The following is a 20,004-nucleotide window of genomic DNA, read 5'->3' on the forward strand; positions in this document are numbered from 1 at the left end:
TTCTAACTTTCGCAATAAACTGGTAAACATCGGAGGTGAGCAGAAATGAGGGAAATTCGATTCATGCTGGTTTCCAGCATCAAACCATGTGTTTTCAGAGACTGTTTTATTATAAGTCAGGACTAGCATTTGTCGCCATCTGTTACTTCGTAACACACGTTGTGAGCAGTTAGGGTGGAAATAAGTCCAGTTCAGTCGTTTAAGGCAGTGCAGCGCAGTGAGTACATTATTTCTATAATTTCTTTTTTGAAAACTGTGTATTTGATGTCATATGCATTATGAATCTGGGTGAGTACTGCAACATAAGGAAGCGGGAAAGAGAGCGACTGAAGTAGGAGGGGTGTATGTGGAGGTGAGCAATATTTCAGTTGTTCCGTTTCAAACCAGGGATGATGAACTGAGCAGAAGATAGTTCTTTGAGCAGTGTATACTTTGTTAATATATATGTATACTTGAAAATGAAATTATGGTGCTTAGAGCCTCGCCGACCACTAAGGCCATCTCAAGGCTATCATATATACTTTGTTAATATATATATATATATATACATGTGTGTGTGTGTGTGTGTGTGTGTGTGTGTATGTGTGTGTGTTCCATTTGAGCAGAGAGTGTTGTAAATCAAAGTCTCTACTTTTTACAGTTTTAGGAGAGAAAATAAATAGTTGAAGAAAGAAAAATGACTGTTTGAAGTGTTATTTGAGTAATGAGGTGAATGATATAGATATAGTGGTGCTGTCTGTGCATGTTTTTCTTGATATAATTGTATTTTTCTATCAGTGGTAGATATCAGTGCAGATATTGCAGGTACAGTATGATTTGATATGGTATATATGGATGAATAGGTAAATGTGGTGGTGCTGGTGGTGTGTTTCTCAGGTTCTTTTCAGTTTTCTCTTTCTTCTCTTGCATTCACACTGACAGATGCAGGAAGGCATATTCACTTCTTTCTCTCTTTACTGCTCCAAAGCATGACCAGATCTCCGTTATAATCAGACTGCATTCACAACATCAGTTTCCAAATACTCACGTTAAAAGACATCTAATCACAAGTGAGTCATGCATGTGTAATTCTCCTTCCACATAACGCACCTTCCTGGTCATGCATTTGCCAGCACACACGAACAGAGTATGAACATTGGCACATGCAGTTATCGTTAACTGAAGTATAAGCACATGCTACACACTCTGTCACATAAACAATACACAACAGTAATTAAGACAAGCACCGTCATGAATAACAACATTGATATTAATAATGTTTAAAAGATATGATTGACACAACAAGTTACAGTGCATCAAATGTATTTCAAGCATTGCTCAGTGTCATCTAAATAAATGTTTTTGCTGAGTTAGTGTTGCTGTAAATACTCAAGGGGATACAGGGAAGTGGTGATGTGTAGCTTCAGTATATCCCATTCCCACCACCTGTTGCCCACTAATTGCAGCCATCTGTTCCCTGTTCCCCTCTCCACCACCTTCTCCTCCTCCCTTCACATCCCTCCCTCTCCAATAAGTCAAGGAATAAGGTTCTATAATGTCTGCCTTTTCCATCTGCTAGATGAAGTGTTGTGAATTATTATCCTCTGTGTTAAAGAGGTGTCAAGTGAACGCCATCGACCCCCCATGCCTCTCCCATCTGTTACTTCGAAATGATTCATATTGAAACATTTTTTTATTATTTAAAAATTTTTTTTTATTTTTTTTATTGCAGTGTCCAGATGATTTTGTACTGTTTTTACATAACCCACTCTCTCCATTCCCAGCTGTCCTCCTGAAAACTTCAGCATAAATGACAAGAGATGATTAACACATATAAAATTTAATTATTTTAACTTAAAGTTAAAGCAAAGAGAGGAAAAAAATCTACAAAAAAAGTTCCCAAAGTAACTCCTATATCCTTCTTCAATTGTTGATGAGATTGCAAGCATGTGTTTGTGACTTTATGAGCGTGCGTGCGTGCTTGCGTGCGTGTGTGCGTGCGTGCGTGCGTGCGTGCGTGCGTGTGTTTGATGTATTATTCATCCATTCATATTATTGTAAAACACTTTGTGATGTTTGAAAGCATTTTACTTTTGATGTTTGAAAGCACTTTGTAAAATTATCATTATTATTATTATTATTATTACTATTGTTATTGTTTTTATTATTATTGTGTGTACCACTGTGTACGTACACACATGTGTGTATGTATGAGTGACTCAGTTAGTGTGTCTCTGTCACTGTATGTGTGTGTGAGAGAGAGAGAGTATGAGCATACATTACATGTGTTGGGATGCATGCATGCATGTGTGAGAGTAGGGAAAGAGTTTGTGTAAAGTACAAAATACCCTCTTAATAAGACATAGCAAGGTTTGCTTATGTGTTTATACACACATCACATTTCTGACATCAAATACAAAACTAGAGGATAAATATCATGAACAAACATGGATGAAAATAACACTTCTTATCAAGATTACAAAATCACACATACACACATAGATCTGTCTGACAGATGCAGTTCATGGGGGGCCTGGGGGGGGGGGGGGGGTTGGAACTTGCCATTTGCATGATACAGTTCAAGCATGCTTTTACACAAGTATGACTGATTATTTCTGGGTTGAATAGAACAAATTTTGCACACACTCAGTCTCCGGCTTGCACTTTCAAATCACTCTCAGTTTCTCACTTTCAGTCTTGCACAGTTCAGTCTTTTAAGTTCAGTTACTCAAGGAGGCGTCGCTGCGTTCGGACAAATTCATATATGCTACACCACATCTGCTAAACAGATAACTGACCAGCAGCATAACCCAACACACTAGTCAGGCCTTAAAGTTAAAGCAAAATAAAATAAAATGAAGTAAAATAAGACATATATATATATATATATATATAATATATATATATATATATATATATATATATATATATATATATAAAAGCTATTGATTTGATAAATTGATAAATCAAAATAAGTATAAGTGAATAAATGAAATTGAAAAAAATGAAATAAGATAGAATATAGAAAAAAAAGAATAATAATGATATGAATAATAATATGAATAACTAAAATGATAAAATTGATAAATTGATAAAAGCAAACAAATTGATGCACACACAAAAGAACAACAACAAAAAAAACAAGCACAAAAAACCCCAAACAAATATGTAATAGATATACAGTCCTGCGAAGATCCCTTCCTTCTATTAAGAAAGGGTGAATACCGTAGTCGCACCTTCTCGCCACGTTAATGTGGGTGTTTCCTCAGGGGGACACGGTGCAGGTTGTTTCAACCGACGCGGCACGGGAGCGAGCAACTGGCGCTATATCAAAACTAGATCTCGGCCTCTCCAATCAAGGAAAGCCGCAGCTAGACCAGTCTAGCATGGAGAGGGATGGGCTCCGCCATGCTTTTCTGCCCAAGACTCACCACATGAATGACGACCACTACTCAACCCATACCGGCTCGGTCGTCACCCGGGTCAACAAGGACCGCGCCTTCCATTGCAAACCAGGGTGGAGGTGACAAATGTGCTACTGGTGGACCACACAACAACAAGCTCCGGGCCAGGAACAACATCTCTATTGGCACGTGGAATGTCAGAACACTAAGGACGCCAGGAAAATTGGAAGAACTGACACATGCAATGAACAAATATCGCTGGCACATCCTAGGACTCTGTGAAACACGATGGAAAAACATCGGTGAAATACCCACACTTGAAGGCCACAGACTATTTTACAGTGGTAGAGAGGACAAACACGAACATGGAGTAGGGTTCCTGATCCACAAAGACATTGTTAACACTGTCATGGGCTGCCGACCAATATCCAGCAGGCTCACTACCATCCGCCTGAGGGCATCCCCATTCAACATCACCATCATACAAGCATATGCTCCAACATCTGATCACAGCGATGATGAAGTTGAGGAGTTCTACGAACAACTACAAGAAACCCTTGATCAGACACCAAAGAAAGACATCATAGTAGTACAAGGTGACTGGAACGCCAAGATCGGAGAAGACTCCTACAACACCTGGAAGGGCACATGTGGACGATATGGTAACAACGCTACAAATGAAAGAGGCTTGAGACTCCTGGAATTTGCCTGCTTCAACAACCTGAAGATAACAAACACATTTGGACCACACAAAGCATCCAGAAGATGGACATGGCACAGCCCTGGAGGAGATCACCACAACCAAATAGACTACATCATGGTAAAGAAGCGTTTCCAGTCTAGCGTGAACATTGCCAAGACAAGAAGTTTCCCAGGAGCTGACATTGCAAGTGACCACGACTTGGTAATGATGACCTTCAAACTCCAACTGAAGAAAACAAGGAAACAAAGCTTCTCAAGACTGAAGTTCGACCTGGAAAAATTGAAAGATCCTGAAGTACAAGAGGCATTCCAAGCCATGATTGGTGGGAAATTCGCGCCACTCATCACTCTCGATGCAGATGACGCCGACCTGGATACACTCGTAAGTGACTTCAACGCAGCTGTAACTGAAACAGCCCAAACAACTCTTGGAAAACAACGCATCAAAAAGAAGCCCTGGGTCACGGACGACATCCTACAGCTGTGTGACAAACGTAGAGACCTGAAAAAGAAAAAGAATGAAGAAGAAGGGGCAAAACAGTACAAAGCAGTTAACACCGAAATCAAGAGAAGCATGAAGAAGGCAAGGGAGAATTGGATTGAAGGAAAATGCCAGGACATAGAGGAAAACCTGACAAGAAACAACAGCAAGAAAGCCTACCAAGTTGTGAAAGAACTTACCAACACAAGGCAAGGTAGAACTATGTCCAACATCCAGACCAAGGATGGAAAATGTCTAACAGAAGAACAAGACATCCTAAAGCGATGGACAGAATACTGCTCAGAGCTATACAACATACAGACCATAGGTGATCCAGCAATACTGAATGTTCCACCAGCCACTGATAACAGTAATCACCCCATACTCCGTGAAGAAATAGAGGCAGCAATAGCATCGCTGAAAAAAGGGAAATCGGCAGGAGTGGACAACATCCCATCAGAACTGGTCCAAGCAGGGGGTGAAGTTATGATAGTTGTGCTAATGAAAATCTGCAACAAGATCTGGCAAACAGGGGAATGGCCCACACCGTGGACACAATCACTGATCATCACCCTCCCCAAAAAGGGCAATCTCCAGCAGTGTCAAAACTACCGCACCATCAGCCTGATTAGTCATCCCAGCAAAGTCATGTTGAAGATCCTGCTTAACAGACTGAAACCACAAGCAGAAAACATCATTGCTGAAGAACAGGCAGGTTTCAGACCAGGAAGGAGCACAACTGAACAAATCTTCAACTTGAGGTTGCTATGTGAGAGGTACCATCAACACCAACAAGACCTCTACCACGTCTTCATTGATTTTAAGAAGGCATTTGACAGGGTCTGGCATGCAGCTTTGTGGGCTACCATGAATCTGTACAACATCAACGCCAACCTGATCAGACTGATACAGCACCTCTATGACAAAGCCACCAGCGCCGTCTACCTCAACAATAGCATCGGGGACTGGTTCAGAACCACAGTCGGAGTGAGACAAGGCTGTCTACTCTCCCCAACACTCTTCAACATCTTCTTAGAAAGAATAATGACTGACGCACTGGAAGAGCATGTAGGAACAGTCAGCATAGGCGGCAGAACAATCACAAACCTACGTTTTGCCGACGACATTGATGGACTGGCTGGAAAAGAAGAAGAACTGGCAAGCCTGGTCAAACATCTAGACAAAGCCTCCACATCGTATGGAATGCAAATCAGTGCGGAGAAAACCAAACTGATGACTAACAACACCAACGGCATCAGCATTGACATCAAAGTCAACGACGAAAAGCTTAAAACAGTCCACAGCTTCAAATATCTGGGAGCAATCGTGTCAGATGAAGGATCTAAACCAGAAGTACTCTCGAGAATTGCCCAAACAACAATGGCACTCAACAAGCTGAACACCATCTGGAACAACAAAAACATCGCTCTCAGCTCAAAAATCAGACTGATGCGTTCCCTGGTTATATCAATATTGCTCTACGCCTGCGAGACTTGGACCCTGACTGCAGACATCGAGAGAAGAATCCAAGCTGTCGAGATGAGATGCTTTCGTAGACTACTTGGCATCTCCTACAGAGACCACATCACTAACACGGAAGTGAAGAACAGAATCAAGCAAAGTATTGGACCCTACGAAGACCTTCTGTCCATAGTGAAAAAACGCAAACTTAGGTGGTATGGACACATCTCCCGATCATCTGGTCTTGCCAAAACGTTCCTGCAAGGCACCGTACAAGGAGGCAGAAGGAGAGGACGGCAGAAGAAGAGATGGGAAGACAACATCCGGGGGTGGACAGGCTTGACGCTCGGTGACGCCCTGAGGAAATCAGAAAACCGTGAAGAGTGGAGAGGGGTGGTGGCCAGGTCAGCAGCGGTGCCCCAACGGTCTGAACCCAGACTACGGGAGAGGTGAGGTGAGGTGAGGATACAGTCACAGATATGAAAGCACAAACAAATATACACAGGCCCAACACACACTATGAGAAAGAAGGAAGGGGAGAGAGAGTGGCAAAGAGGGAGAAGTTTACTACATATTGCTTGTCAGAAGAAGTCATCAGTGGCTAATTTTCCAGTCAAAAGTGTTGAACAGTAAAACAATTCCCAGGAAAGAGTTGTTATGAGCTGTCAAAACATTTTCAACAGCTTCAGGAGGCAGATGTTTTGGGTCACAACACAAATGAAATCCATATTTTGTTGTTTTTACTTGGCAATAGCATTTGAGTCACAACACAAATCAGTTTCCTAGCGTCTTATTACTTGGCAGTATACTGTATATGATTATGAAGCTGCATTATGTGTCTGAATTGTGCTTGACTATGCTGGGTGCACATGTCACTGATGACAACTCAGAGTGCTCTGTCCCTGTTGTTAGATGGATATCATTGACCCAGTTTCACTTTCAGTTTCAAGGAGGCATCAGACAGGGAGAGTCACAGACTGGGCCTGAAACGGTCACTGCATGTATAAATGCCTGTTTGCAGGTGTATGAGTGAATGTGGGAGTTGAAGCCAAGGATAGTCAAACGGCTGGAGCACTGGGCTTTTCAATCCCATTTATATGCCTGTACATATGCAAAAGATGAAATTTGCATGTTAAAGATTCTGTCATGCATTTCAGTGTTTAGTGGGTTACAGAAACTTGGACATCCCCAGCATGCTCACATGACTATGGGTGCCTCTGTGGCGGTGTCAAAATTCTCATGAACGCAAATAAAAACCAACTTGAAGATGAGTAAATGTGGAAGTTACAGCCAGGAACTCATAAACAAAGAAACAAAGAAAGGAAAAGCACTAGAATGCAGGAAAAGAAGAAGAAAAAAAAGACATTCTAAACTAAAGAAGTAAATCACAAATCAGCGTTTAAATGAAAATCATGTTAAACTGATTGAAACTGAAAGTGCCTCAGGTGATGCGAAACAACAATGTCACAAATTGTACGTGTCAGGAAAATGTCAATACAGAGTCCACAAAAAGTTAAGAACCACTTGGAGTTTTCATCTTGGAGGTTTAGTGAAATGATTCTGTATTCCTGGCTTGCAAGGAGTGTAAGTAGCCTGTGTAATGAGCATCACTCATAACCAGAGGTGCTTTTTTTGCATGTACACGTCCAATTTTTACAATAAAAAACACAGCTCTATTGTTTACAAATTTCATAGAAATGTCAATGTTTGGCTGAAACATTGATTTTTCAAACACTTGGAAATGTCGGTGTTTGACTGAAACATTGATTTTTCAAACACATTTTTCATGCTGTTTATGGTGCATGTATGCCTGAAATAGCTGTTTGTGTGTTCATAGATAGGGCAGTGGTAGTATATATGCAGCCTGCATAATTTAATTCTTCTTCTTCTCTTCTTCTTCGTTCATGGACTTCAACTCCCACATTCTCTTGTATGTACATGAGTGTATGACTGTTTTTAACCCACCATGTAGGCAGCCATACTCCATTTTTGGGGTATGTGCATGCTGGTTATGTTCTTGTTTTCAAAACCCACCGAACACTGACAAGAATTACAGGATCTTTAACATATGAATTTGATCTTCTGTTTGCGTACACGGACAAAGAGGGTTCAGGCACTTGCAGGTCTGCATGTAACTATGTTGACCTGGAAGATTGGAAAAATCTCTACCCTTTACCCACGAGGCGCCATTACCGAGATTCAAACCCGGGACCCACAGATTTAAAGTCCAACGCTTTAACCATTCGGGTAGTGTGCCCATGTAATTCAAATCATCACTTGATTTTGAAAGAATTAGAAAAAAAAGTTCCTGCTTTTGCAAAGTGGTCCTTAACTTTTTGTGAACCCTGTATGTGCAGTGTAAAAGGATTGGGCAGGCTGGGGACTTGTGACAGCTGTCATGACAGAGTTATGCCCATGTGACAGACCCTACACCAAAGTTAATTAGTGGGGTTCATACCAAAGAGCTTGGAATGATCCTGACATGCAGATGAAATTCGGCCTGTGTAGAGTTGTAGCGTCACGTGACGGAGGGTTTGATTTTTGTGTTCAGTGGGTTGTTTATTTTTCTTCCTGAGAGAACTGGATGCAGCATCTCGACAGATTTCTGTGTTCTTTTCCTGCCAACAAGACTTTTTTTTTTTTTTTTTTTTTGCTCAGAAATTGATTTGTGAATCAGATCTCTCTTTTCTCTTTGTCTCTTGTCTTGATCTCTGTGTCTCTCTCTCAGTCTCCCTGTCATTCTTTCTCAGTCTCTCACCATCTCTTTTTTTCTCTCTATGTGTCTGTCTCATGTGACATATATGGACATAGAAAGAGGAAGAAACTGATAAACCCAGGCTTCTTGGAAGTTGGTGGGGGTTTAAAAAAAAATTAGAAAAAGTTTTTTTCTTTCTTCTTTAAAAACATTTTGTACACAGAGAACAACAAATGATGCATATGTGATGTTAAGATGTGAAGACCACGCACGCACGCACACACACACACACACACACACACACACACACACACACACACACACACACACACACACACACACACACACACACACACACAGCTCTCTCTCTCTCTCTCTCTCTCTCTCACACACACACACACACACACACACATTCTCTCTCTCTCTCTCTCTCTCTCTCTCTCAGTGAAATGAACCAAACAGGGAAGATTATTTTTCTTTAAAAAACCAATGGGACACAGACAGATCGTTGTCACATAAGCTCTGTTAGATAACAAAGAGAGGGGAAAAAAGAAAAGAAACTACCCAAAAGTGGAACAGATAAGCAAGAATAAGTTACATAACAAATGTGTACACCATAGCAACAACGACGGGCTGGCTGTTTTGTGCAGAAAGCTGTGTTGGCCAGATGTTGTGGCTGTGTGTGTGTGTGTGTGTGTGTGTGTGTGCGTATGAGAGAGCTGTGTGTGTGTGTGTGTGTGTGTGTGTGTGTGTGTGTGTGCGTATGAGAGAGCTGTGTGTGTGTGTGTGTGTGTGTGTGTGTGTGTGCGTATGAGAGAGCTGTGTGTGTGTGTGTGTGTGTGTGTGTGTGTGTGTGCGTATGAGAGAGCTGTGTGTGTGTGTGTGTGTGTGTGTGTGTGTGTGTGTGTGTGTGTGCGTATGAGAGAGCTGTGTGTGTGTGTGTGTGTGTGTGTGTGTGTGTGTGCGTATGAGAGAGCTGTGTGTGTGTGTGTGTGTGTGTGTGTGTGCGTATGAGAGAGCTGTGTGTGTGTGTGTGTGTGTGTGTGTGTGTGAGAGAGAGAGAGAGAGAGAGAGAGAGAGCTCTGTGTGTGTGTTTGACATTGCTTCTTGTCATTAATGTCAATGACATGTCAGGGAGAGAGAGAAGTGGGGTAATACTGCTGGAATGCGACAAATGTATGTCATCACATCCTCTAAACTTTATCAATATGCTGTGCCCACGTCTGATGGCACTGGATACTTTTTCAAGATTTTGTTCTCTGCTGATGTCTGTTTTCTGCTTGTTAGCATTATTTTATTTAAATAGATTTTTTTTCTCGTTAGAGTTGACTCAACTATGAACAGATTAAATAGACATCCTACATTGAGCATGACATGAAAAGTTTGTGTTGCTGAGCATTTTTGGATTTGCCTTTATAAAGAACTATCAGTGAGCAAGGCAGTTAGCAATCACTACCAGTTTCATTATGGTTGAACCTTTTATTTTACCATGCAAAGAGTGTAGTAAGATTCCAAACAAACTGTTAGAAATGTTACGTACATTTTACTACAGTGGGACGGAGCTGACAGTGATATCATTCATTTTCTTGTTATTTTTCAGTTCTTTTCTGGAATGAGTGTGTTGTTTGAGACCTTTTTTTTTTTTCTCTCTTTTCTTCCCCAGTTTCAGTTTGGAGAGAGTGTCAAAGTGTGCTGACTGATCCATATGCTAGACATCTGCTTGAAAAAACAACAACCTAACTGTTGTCAGGGCTTGAGAGCTAACCCTAATTAGCATTCCCCCCCCCCCCCCCATTATAATAATTAGCTGGTTGGCAGTGGTTAAACCTCTCCTGATTATGATCAGTTTATTTGTACTGCCAAAAGCTGTTAAAACAACAACAGGAAACTGTTTTGGTTTTGTGGTGTGTTTTTATAGCAGCTGGGGCAGTACATTTTTAATAGATTTACAAGAGTAGTGGAGTTTGACCGCCTTGTGCCACTTTATTTTTCCTAGCTCAAATTTCTGCCTGCCTCCGCAGTTTGAAGTGTTAAATACTGTTTTGTGTCTGTTTTTTGTTTTGCTGCGTGAGGGTTTTCTTATGAGGTGTAGGGCTTCACTGTCTGGTGCAGTAGTTGTGGTGTGTTCAGTTTGATTTGATGTCTGCCTTTTCATAAAAAGTGATATTAGACGTGTGTGTGTGTGTGTGTGTGTGTGTGTGTGTTCACAATTTCACATCTGGTCATAAAAAGTGTGTGTGTGTGTGTGTGTGTGTGTGTGTGTGTGTGTGTGTGTGTGTGTGTGTGAATTTACAAATTAAGAACCAGCGTCAGTTTTGCACTCATATGTTTGTATGTGCACTTGAGTTTATGCGTTGAGTTGAATGTGTGTGGGAGGGAGGGGGATATATAATTGTGTGGGTAAATTTACAAACTAAAAACTGGTCATTTGTGCGGACATGTTTATATGTTTATGCAGACATGCATTTGAATGAGTGTATGTGTGTGTTTGAGACAGAGATATAGAAATTTAAGCGTGTTAAAAAAACAACAAGAAAAAGACTGACCAGATTCAGATGTTAAACAAACAAACAAACAAAAACCACACCCAAAAGCAGGATAAACGATGTCATTTTCTGAAATGTATTGTGCATAGAGAAGTATATATGTTTTGTGTGTGTGAATGCAGGCATGTAACATTTACATGTGAATTATTTCACTCATTTCTGAATTTTACATCTCGCCATTCAGAATGACCAGATGGGAATACTGTAGTAACTATTAGTAAATCTCAAATTAAGTCAAGTCAGAAGAGAAATTAATACTTTGTCCTGTAGCTCATGCGCATATGATGAACATAAAAGTATGCATGTGAAAGACGAGTGTGATTAACTAATCAAGAAATAAAATAAAAAGCTTATTAAAGGTCTTAAACTGAGCTGGAGACGTAAGTTAAAGTTTTCAAACCATGAATGGACATCAGTGATAAAACTAAAAGCAATCAATCCCATTATTGAAGATCTTGATAGGTATGAATCCTGTCTACCAACACCTGACAGTGAGAATAAGTTCTGGATTCATGTTTTCCAAGCCTACAAAGAAATTTGTCCGGAGGTCCCACTATCAAACAGCAAAGAAGTTTTAGCAGAACCAATCTTTCTGAACCAAAATATCAAAATTGGAAGTAAGATTTTATCATACAGAAATTGGATGGAAAAGGGAGTCAGGAATATTTCTCATCTAGTGCATGGGGACAGTAGTTTCCTTTTCTATGAAGACTTTAGTCAAAAGCATGGAAATATAACAGATTTTCTTATTTTAAATGGTTTTATAAGGTCAGTTAGAAATGATAAAAAAACCCCCACCTGAACATTGAAATTGATAATGACAGTGCTTTGCAGACGAGAAAATCATTACAAATGATATGTTCTGTGAAAAAAGGAACAAAAGTTTATTACGATACTTCAGTCAGAAACAATATGACCCCTAAATGCTGTAACAAATGGAACGATTTGTTGCAACTGAACTTTAACTGGAAACAGACATTTCACAAAATACACAAAATAAGTGCTGTAAACTTAAAATGGTTTCAAGAATAGTTCATCGTATTATTGTGATGAACAGATCTCTGAAACAGATGAATATCTCTGATAGATGTAGCTTCTGCGGATCACATCTAGAAACCATTGAACACCTATTTTGGAGATGTGAGATTGTGCAGAGATTTTGGTCTGTTTTCCAAACTGATATGAATAACAAATGCAATAATGTACACAATGCCCAGTTAAGTGAAGAACTGGTTTTATTTGACAACTCACACACATTTGCAACTGATGATATTTTTTATTTTAGTATTTTACTTGCCAAAAACTTTCTGTATAAATGCAAATTCAATAAACAAAAACCACAACTCAGTGCATTTAGAACACAGGTCAGATACAGATACAGTGTCGAAGAACATGTATCTTATGTACTGATGAACCATTATGCTTTTTGTACAAAGTGGAACAGCTACCTTCCAGTTATAGAAACTGTTACCTAATCATAATTTTGCCTGTTCCACAGTAACCATTCTGTATAATAGTCCATATGGAATGAAAAAGGAAAAAAGAAGACAAAAAAACATCCACTGCAAAACACTTGTATAAGCTTAGTTAAAAAAAAACCAAAAAAAAACAACCCATAAGCTTTCTTTTCCAGTGATGTAGAAGTCGCATACTCATTGTTCCTTATCATGATACTACAATGCTACCACCTGCTTTCGCCTCGTCTTTGTTGCCATTACTGTAGTTGTGTGTAAACCTGTGATTAAAAAATAACTAATCAAGAAATCTAATAAAAGCTGGGTTCCCTTTTTACTCTCCTCTTTCTGTTCTCACAGAACGTGAGCCATGTATTTTGACGGGGACACCAACCCGACGGACCTGCGCTTCTTCAACTGGATGGTGGTGGTGGCGCAGGTGTTTGGGCTGCTGTCGGTGGTGCTGGTGGCGGTGTGGATGGGCCACTACCAGGGTGGCTTCGCCTGGCAGTCAGACCCTACGCACCAGTTCAACCTCCACCCGCTCTTCATGATCATCGGCATGGTCTTCCTCTACGCTGACGGTGGGTGGTGTGGGTGAGAAGGGTGGGTGGTGGATTGGGGGTGAGGGTGAGGGGGTGGGAGGGATGGTGGATGGGGGTAGGAATAGAGGTGAGAGAAAGGGGGAGGGTTAGGGGGTTGGGTTGGAGGATGGGGGGGGGGGGTTGGAGGGGGTTAAGGTTGGGGTTGGGAGCGTGATGGCTGGCTTGTATTTGAATTTTTGATTGATTTCTGCCAGCACTTGACACTTTATGAGTAATGCTACATTGTTTTCTTTTGGTATTTTTTTTGGAATAAAAACAAGTTGAGATCTTAACTTTGGCCTTTGTCTACACTGATTGTGGGTGGGTTGTTGGCGTTGGAGGGGGATTAGGGCATGGGGTGGAAAGGGATAAGGGAGAGGGGGGGCTTCCTTTCATTTTATTTCTGCCAGTGCTTGACAGTTTGGTTGGATTTTTTGGGGGGTGGGGGGGTTGTTTGAGGGAAGAGAGCATTTTGTGTTCTATGATAAAGAACTAGCAAGAGTGCTATAAGCTAAGATTGGGTGATTTAACAATTTGTTGGCTGAGGGGGTGTGTCTTTGGTGACCAGGAGCGGTAGTCTGTATTTATGTATATAGGGGGTGTGTAGGAAGGATTTGGTGGCTGGCTTTCAGTTGTTGCACACACAGAGTACTTTATGGTAGTCAGTTTTTACATTTTAGTCAGTGTTCATAGCGTTTTGTGTACATGAGAACAAAAGACAGCAGACTGATAAGCTGAGATATGATAAGATAAGTTGTGGTTGTGTGTGGGGGTTGTTGGATGAGTGGCATGGAGAGGTGGGCGGGGGGTGCGGTTTAAGACACTGAAATAGCATGCGAGGTGGGGACGTAGTTGGTGAGGGAGGGGTTGAAATAAAGCTGTGTGGTAATTATGTGATGAAAGAATCCTTACAGTAATGTTAACTTTAATTATTTATTTTCCTCCTCTGTGTTTGTGGGCTGCAAACTCCCACATTCACTTTTTTTTACGAGTGGGCTTTTACGTCCATGACTTTTTTTTTTAATTTTTTTTTTTTTTTACCCCATCATGTAGACAGCCATATTTTGTTTTTTGGTGTGTGTGTGTGCTGGATGTGTTCTTGTTTCCTTTATCCATCAATTACTGACATGGATTACAGGTCTTCATGAGCGAATTTGATCTTCTGCATGCATATCCACATGAAAGGATTCAGGCAATAGGAGGTCTGCACACATGTTCACACACACACACACACACACACACACACACACGGACACATTCATGTGCACATATACAAATACATATGTGAACAAGTGACTCTGGTTCTCGATGTATGAATCAAGACATGAATATATACACACACCACACACACACATACACACGCATGCACATACATGCACCCACATGCACCCACCCACCCACCCACACATTTAAGTGCACATATACAAATACATATGTGGGCAAGTGACTCTGGTTCTCAGTTTATAAATTTAGACATGTACAAACACATACACACACACACACATGCACACACACACACATGCTTACGCACATACACACACACACACACACACACACACACACACACACACACACACACACACACACACACACACACACACACAAAAACATACACACACACACACACACAAACATGCACACACACACACCACATGCACATGTACAATCACTGTTTGTGACCAGATACAAAATTTCAGTTTTGTGAGTGATCAGGCAGAAAAATGAAGAAAAAATTCAGAGGAAAATTAAAAAGAAATTCTGATGATTTCTTAACACTGTGTGTCTGTGTCTGTGTTTGTGTCTGTGTGCGTGTGTTAATGTGTGTGTGTGTGAGTGTGGGTGTGTGTGTGTTTACATGTTTGTGTATGTGTGTCTGCATGTGTGAGCATGTTTCTCTGCATGTCTGTGCGTGCACACATGTTTGTGTGTGCTTTTGTAACATGCACCACCCTGCACTTTGCTCCCTTGTCACAACGCAACAGGCATCCTGGCGTACCGTGTGTTCCGTAATGAGAAGAAGCTGTACATCAAGATCGTGCACGCTGTGGTGCACGTGGCAGCCCTCGTCTTTGTGGGTGTGGGGATGAAGGCCGTCTTCGACTTCCACAACCTGACCAACAAACCCAACCTGTACTCCCTGCACAGCTGGGTCGGCCTCTTCGTTGTCGTCGCTTTCGGGCTGCAGGTGGGTGTGCTGCTCTTAAAGTTCTCTCCTTCAGGTCATTGCTTTGATAAGAGCACAGGTGTGGTGGTTGCTGCACTTGGAATGTTCTCTTCTTCAGGTCGTCGCTTTGATAAGAGTGCAGGTGTTATTACTTTAACCCTCTTATCCCCAGGTCACTCAGCACCAATCACCCCTGACATCCCATGCCAAGGCAAATAACCCTTGTGATTTTCGATAGTGGGTAATCATAAACATTGATAAACAATGTAATTACCTTCTTTTGTTTATTTTCCCTGCATTCTATACATAATAAAGTTGCAGAAGAATTTTTGTTTCCAGGCTCATGTTGGTTTGTATTTACACACTCAAAAATAAATGTATCAAATTTGATGGTCTCATGGAAATCGCTGTTCTGATGAAAGGATTTTGAACATTTTCAGTGACTATTTTTGCAAGTGGTTTTATAATTACACCCATTATTTGCTTTAGTCTTCTATGTTTACTGTGAGTGTGTTTCTTGTCATATGTCTGCCATTATGTATTTGAACTGATCCATTTATTAACCCTGCCGAAAAGTTGTCTGAACAAAGCCAGTGCAAACTTAGAGATGCCAGTTATGGTGGTGGGCTGCCCATGATGTTGTATGACCTACTTCTCGCTCTGCGAGCGATGAAAAGTCCACCATGAAAGCGGACTGCACACCCTCCCTAACATCTCCATACTGCTACCACCATTGCCCTGAGCCTGTCAGTGCCTGTGATGTTGTTGCAGTGGTTGCTGGGCTTTTTGGCGTACCTGACACCGGTGGTTGGGATGGCGGTGAAGCGGTTCTACATGCCCTACCATCGCTTCTGGGGTGCTGCCCTGCTGGCCTTGTCTGGGGCCACCGTGCTGATGGGCATTACGGAAAATGCCATTTTTAAGATGTGAGTACGGCATAGTAGATCTTCATGTTTGCAGTGCCAACATAATGTATTGATGGGAGTCATTAAAATTGCCATTTTTAAAGTGTGAGTAGGCATTGTAGATCTTGTTTCGACGCCAGTATAATGAATTGATGGGAGTTGTTGAAAATGCCATTTTTAAAGTGTGAGTAGGCGTTGTAGATCTTGTTTATGATACCAGCATAATAATTAATGTATTGATGGGAGTCATTGGAAACGCCATTTTTGAAGTATGAGTCGGCATTGTTGATCTTTTTTGAGATACCATCATAATGTATTGATGGAAGTCGTAAGAATTGCCATTTTTAAAGTGTGGGTAGGCTTTGTAAATCTTCTTGTTTGCAATACCAACATAATGTATTGATGGGAGTTGTAAAAAATGCCATTTTTAAAGTGTGAGTAGGTGTTGTAGATTTTGTTTGCAATACCAGCATAATGTATTGATGGGAGTCATTGAAAACGCCATTTTTAAAGTGTGAGAAGGCATTGTAGATCTTGTTTGCAATGCCAACATAATGTATTGATTAGAGTTGTTGAAAGTGTGAGTAGGCATTGTAGATCTTCTTGTTTGCGATGCTAACATGATGTATTGATGGGGGTCGTTGAAAATGCCATTTTTATAGTGTGAGTTGGCTTTGTAGATCTTGTTTGCGATGCCAGCTTAATGTATTGATGGGAAATGCCATTTTTAAAGTGTGAGTAGGCATTGTAGTTCTTCGTGTTTGTGATGCCAACATGATGTATTGATGGGAGTCAATGAAAGTGCCATTTTTAAAGTGTGAGCATGCGTTATGTGGATTGAGGGCTTAGTGGTTATGTGTCTGTAGGCGTTAAGTGGATTGAGGGCTTAGTGGTTATGTGTCTGTAGGCGTTAAGTGGATTGAGGGCTTAGTGGTTATGTGTCTGAAGGCGTTAAGTGGATTGAGGGTTCAGTGGTTATGTGTCTGTAGGCGTTAAGTGGATTGAGGAGGGCTTAGTGGTTACGTGTCTGTAGGCGTTAAGTGGATTGAGGGCTTAGTGGTTATGTGTCTGTAGGCGTTAAGTGGATTGAGGAGGGCTTAGTGGTTACGTGTCTGTAGGCGTTAAGTGGATTGAGGGCTTAGTGGTTATGTGTCTGTAGGCGTTAAGTGGATTGAGGGCTTAGTGGTTATGTGTCTGCCTAGGAAGCACGGGAATCTGAGGGATCAAATCCCACATTTTCCAGAATTTTCTTTCTCTCTACTACACATGAAGTGGTGGTCTGGATGCTAGTCATTTGGATGAGGCGATAAAGCAAGGTCCATTGTGCAGCATGTTCTTTGCATATGTAAAAGAACCCACAGCAACAAATGGGCTGTCCTTGACAAATTCTGTAGAAAATTCCATTCTGATATTTCAACAAGCTTTCCTGGGGAGAGCAGCCCAGATTTCACACAGAGAAATCTGTTATGGCAAAAGTAATACAATACGATACATTGTGTAATATGATACAATGACAATATAATTACATTGACAATACAATACAGTAACAATAATACAATACAATACAATACAATACAATACAATGTACATCTTGCACAATACCAACACAATGTATACATGATTAAGTAATTGAAAATGCTGTTTTAAAGTGTGAATAGACATAGATCTTCTTGCATGACACCAACATAATGTCTTATTGGGAGTATTTGAAAAATGACAATTTGAAATTGTGACAAGGGATTATAGATCTTCTTTCATGATATCAACATAATATATTGATGGGAGTCATTGAGAATGCCATTTTGAAAATATAAGTAGGCGTTGACAACATAAAGTGTTGATGATGGGAGTCTTTGAAACACAACTGTTGTATTGTGTGAGTTGGTGTTAAAGACTTTCTTGCAACATGCCCAACATAATGTATTGATGGGAGTCTGCTCAGTCATTGAAAACGACGGTTTTAAAGTGTGAGTAGGCAATATAAACCTTGTAGCATGATTTTAACATCGTATGTTGATATGAACCCCTCCCCCCCAAAAAAGGAGAAAATAAATGCCATGTTTGGATGAGAAGGGGAGCACATAAAAAATAACATCAAATGTGTTAGGAAAATCGATCCACTGTGAATTGTTTTCTGTGTCAGTAAGCTTCTTCAGTGGTGTGTGACAGGAGTGTTGGGTTCAGAATCCACAGGTACTGGGTGGCTTGGCCCTGTTCGGGGGACTGTTGCACACACAGGCGACAGCTGTCTCGCAGGTCTTGCAATAAGCACACATGTGGCAAGGCTATTCATTTCATTCAGTGGGGTTTTATGGGAAAAGATGAAAAGGACAAACAGCGTTGCTGTCGATTTTATCGGCTGAATAACTGGTTTGGGTGTTGTGACAGTGTTTTAGTGTGTGTGTGTGTGTGTGTGTGTGTGTGTGTGTGTGTGTGTGTGCTTTAGTGTACATACATATGCACAAATGTAAGCTTATGTGTGTGTGTGTTTTGTTGGCATGTGGTTGGTGTCATCACACATAACAAAACTGTACGTGTGCAGACCACATTTTCATACACATGCACACATCTTCACAAAAAATGATGAATAAGCTTATCCACCTTATTATTAAAAAAAAAAAAAAAAGATTGTTGCATGGAAATCATAATAGTCTGACAACACCTTTCGTTTCTTTTCCCTCTGCAGAAAGCCGTCATGGGGTGGCCCGGAGGGGATACTGGTCAACTTTTTGGGGGTCTTCGTCATCGCCTTTGTGGTGTTGGTCATCTACCTGGTCACCAAGCCAGAGTACAAGCGCCCGCCTGCCCCCGAAGAGGACCATATCCCGTTGAATGAGTAACAAAAATTTTGCTCCAGTTTTGATCCAGATTCCAGATTTGTGCTGCGGAAAAGGAATTTTTTGTTTGTTCTTTGCACTCTTGTAATTTTTTTTGTTTTTTGTTTTTTGTTTTTTTGTTTTTGTGGTTTTGTGCAATGTTCTGAATATCAGTATCTATATCAGTAAAAAAAAAAATGTTTATAAGTTATCTGAGATGTATATCCATTTTTGGTTGATGTTCAGTCTTGTGTTTGCAGCAGACCACCAAGTAACAAAAAACCAAAACCAAAAACAAGTCAATTTGAGACCCAGGAAGGGTTTTTTAAATCCTTTTTTTTATATTTTCTTATAGACATTTGGAAGCCAGATGGACACTATAGCCAAGTTGTTAAAGCATTGGACTTTCACACTGAGGGTCCAGGGTCCAGGGTTTGAATCCTAGTCACAGCACCTGGTGGGTAAAGGGTGGAGATTTCCTGATCTCCCAGGGCAATGGATGTGCAGACCTGCTAGTGCCTGAACCCCCTTGTGTATATGTATACAGTAGATCAGAAAAGCATGTCAAAGATTCAGTAATTTATGTCAGTGTTCAGTGGGTTATGGAAACGAGAACATACCGGGGCATGCATCCCTCTGAAAACAGAGTGTGACTGCCTACATGGCAGGGGTAAAAATGGTTATACATGTAAAAGCCCACTTGTGAAAACGAGTGATGTGTGAGTCACAGCCCACGAATGGAGGAAGAGAGATACTTGAAAGCCGGTGCAGTTTTTTATTCGTATGTATCTTCATGTCTAGTCAGTTTGAACA

General features: G+C 40.9%; 1 protein-coding gene across 1 annotated transcript in view; it reads left to right on the top strand.

The window, feature by feature from the left end:
- LOC143279491 (putative transmembrane ascorbate-dependent reductase CYB561 homolog) overlaps positions 1–19,998 on the top strand; it is a 20,173-nt gene extending 175 nt beyond the window's left edge. The window contains exons 2-5 of the mRNA XM_076583538.1: positions 13,083–13,306; positions 15,289–15,491; positions 16,242–16,396; positions 19,062–19,998. Coding sequence (XP_076439653.1) covers positions 13,093–13,306; positions 15,289–15,491; positions 16,242–16,396; positions 19,062–19,215 — 726 coding nt within the window. The 5' untranslated portion in view covers positions 13,083–13,092 and the 3' untranslated portion in view covers positions 19,216–19,998. The remainder of the gene's footprint in view (positions 1–13,082; positions 13,307–15,288; positions 15,492–16,241; positions 16,397–19,061) is intronic.
- Positions 19,999–20,004: the final 6 nt, after the last annotated feature.

The sequence above is a fragment of the Babylonia areolata genome, chromosome 2, assembly GCF_041734735.1.
Source record: "Babylonia areolata isolate BAREFJ2019XMU chromosome 2, ASM4173473v1, whole genome shotgun sequence".
Classification (NCBI taxonomy): domain Eukaryota; kingdom Metazoa; phylum Mollusca; class Gastropoda; order Neogastropoda; family Buccinidae; genus Babylonia; species Babylonia areolata.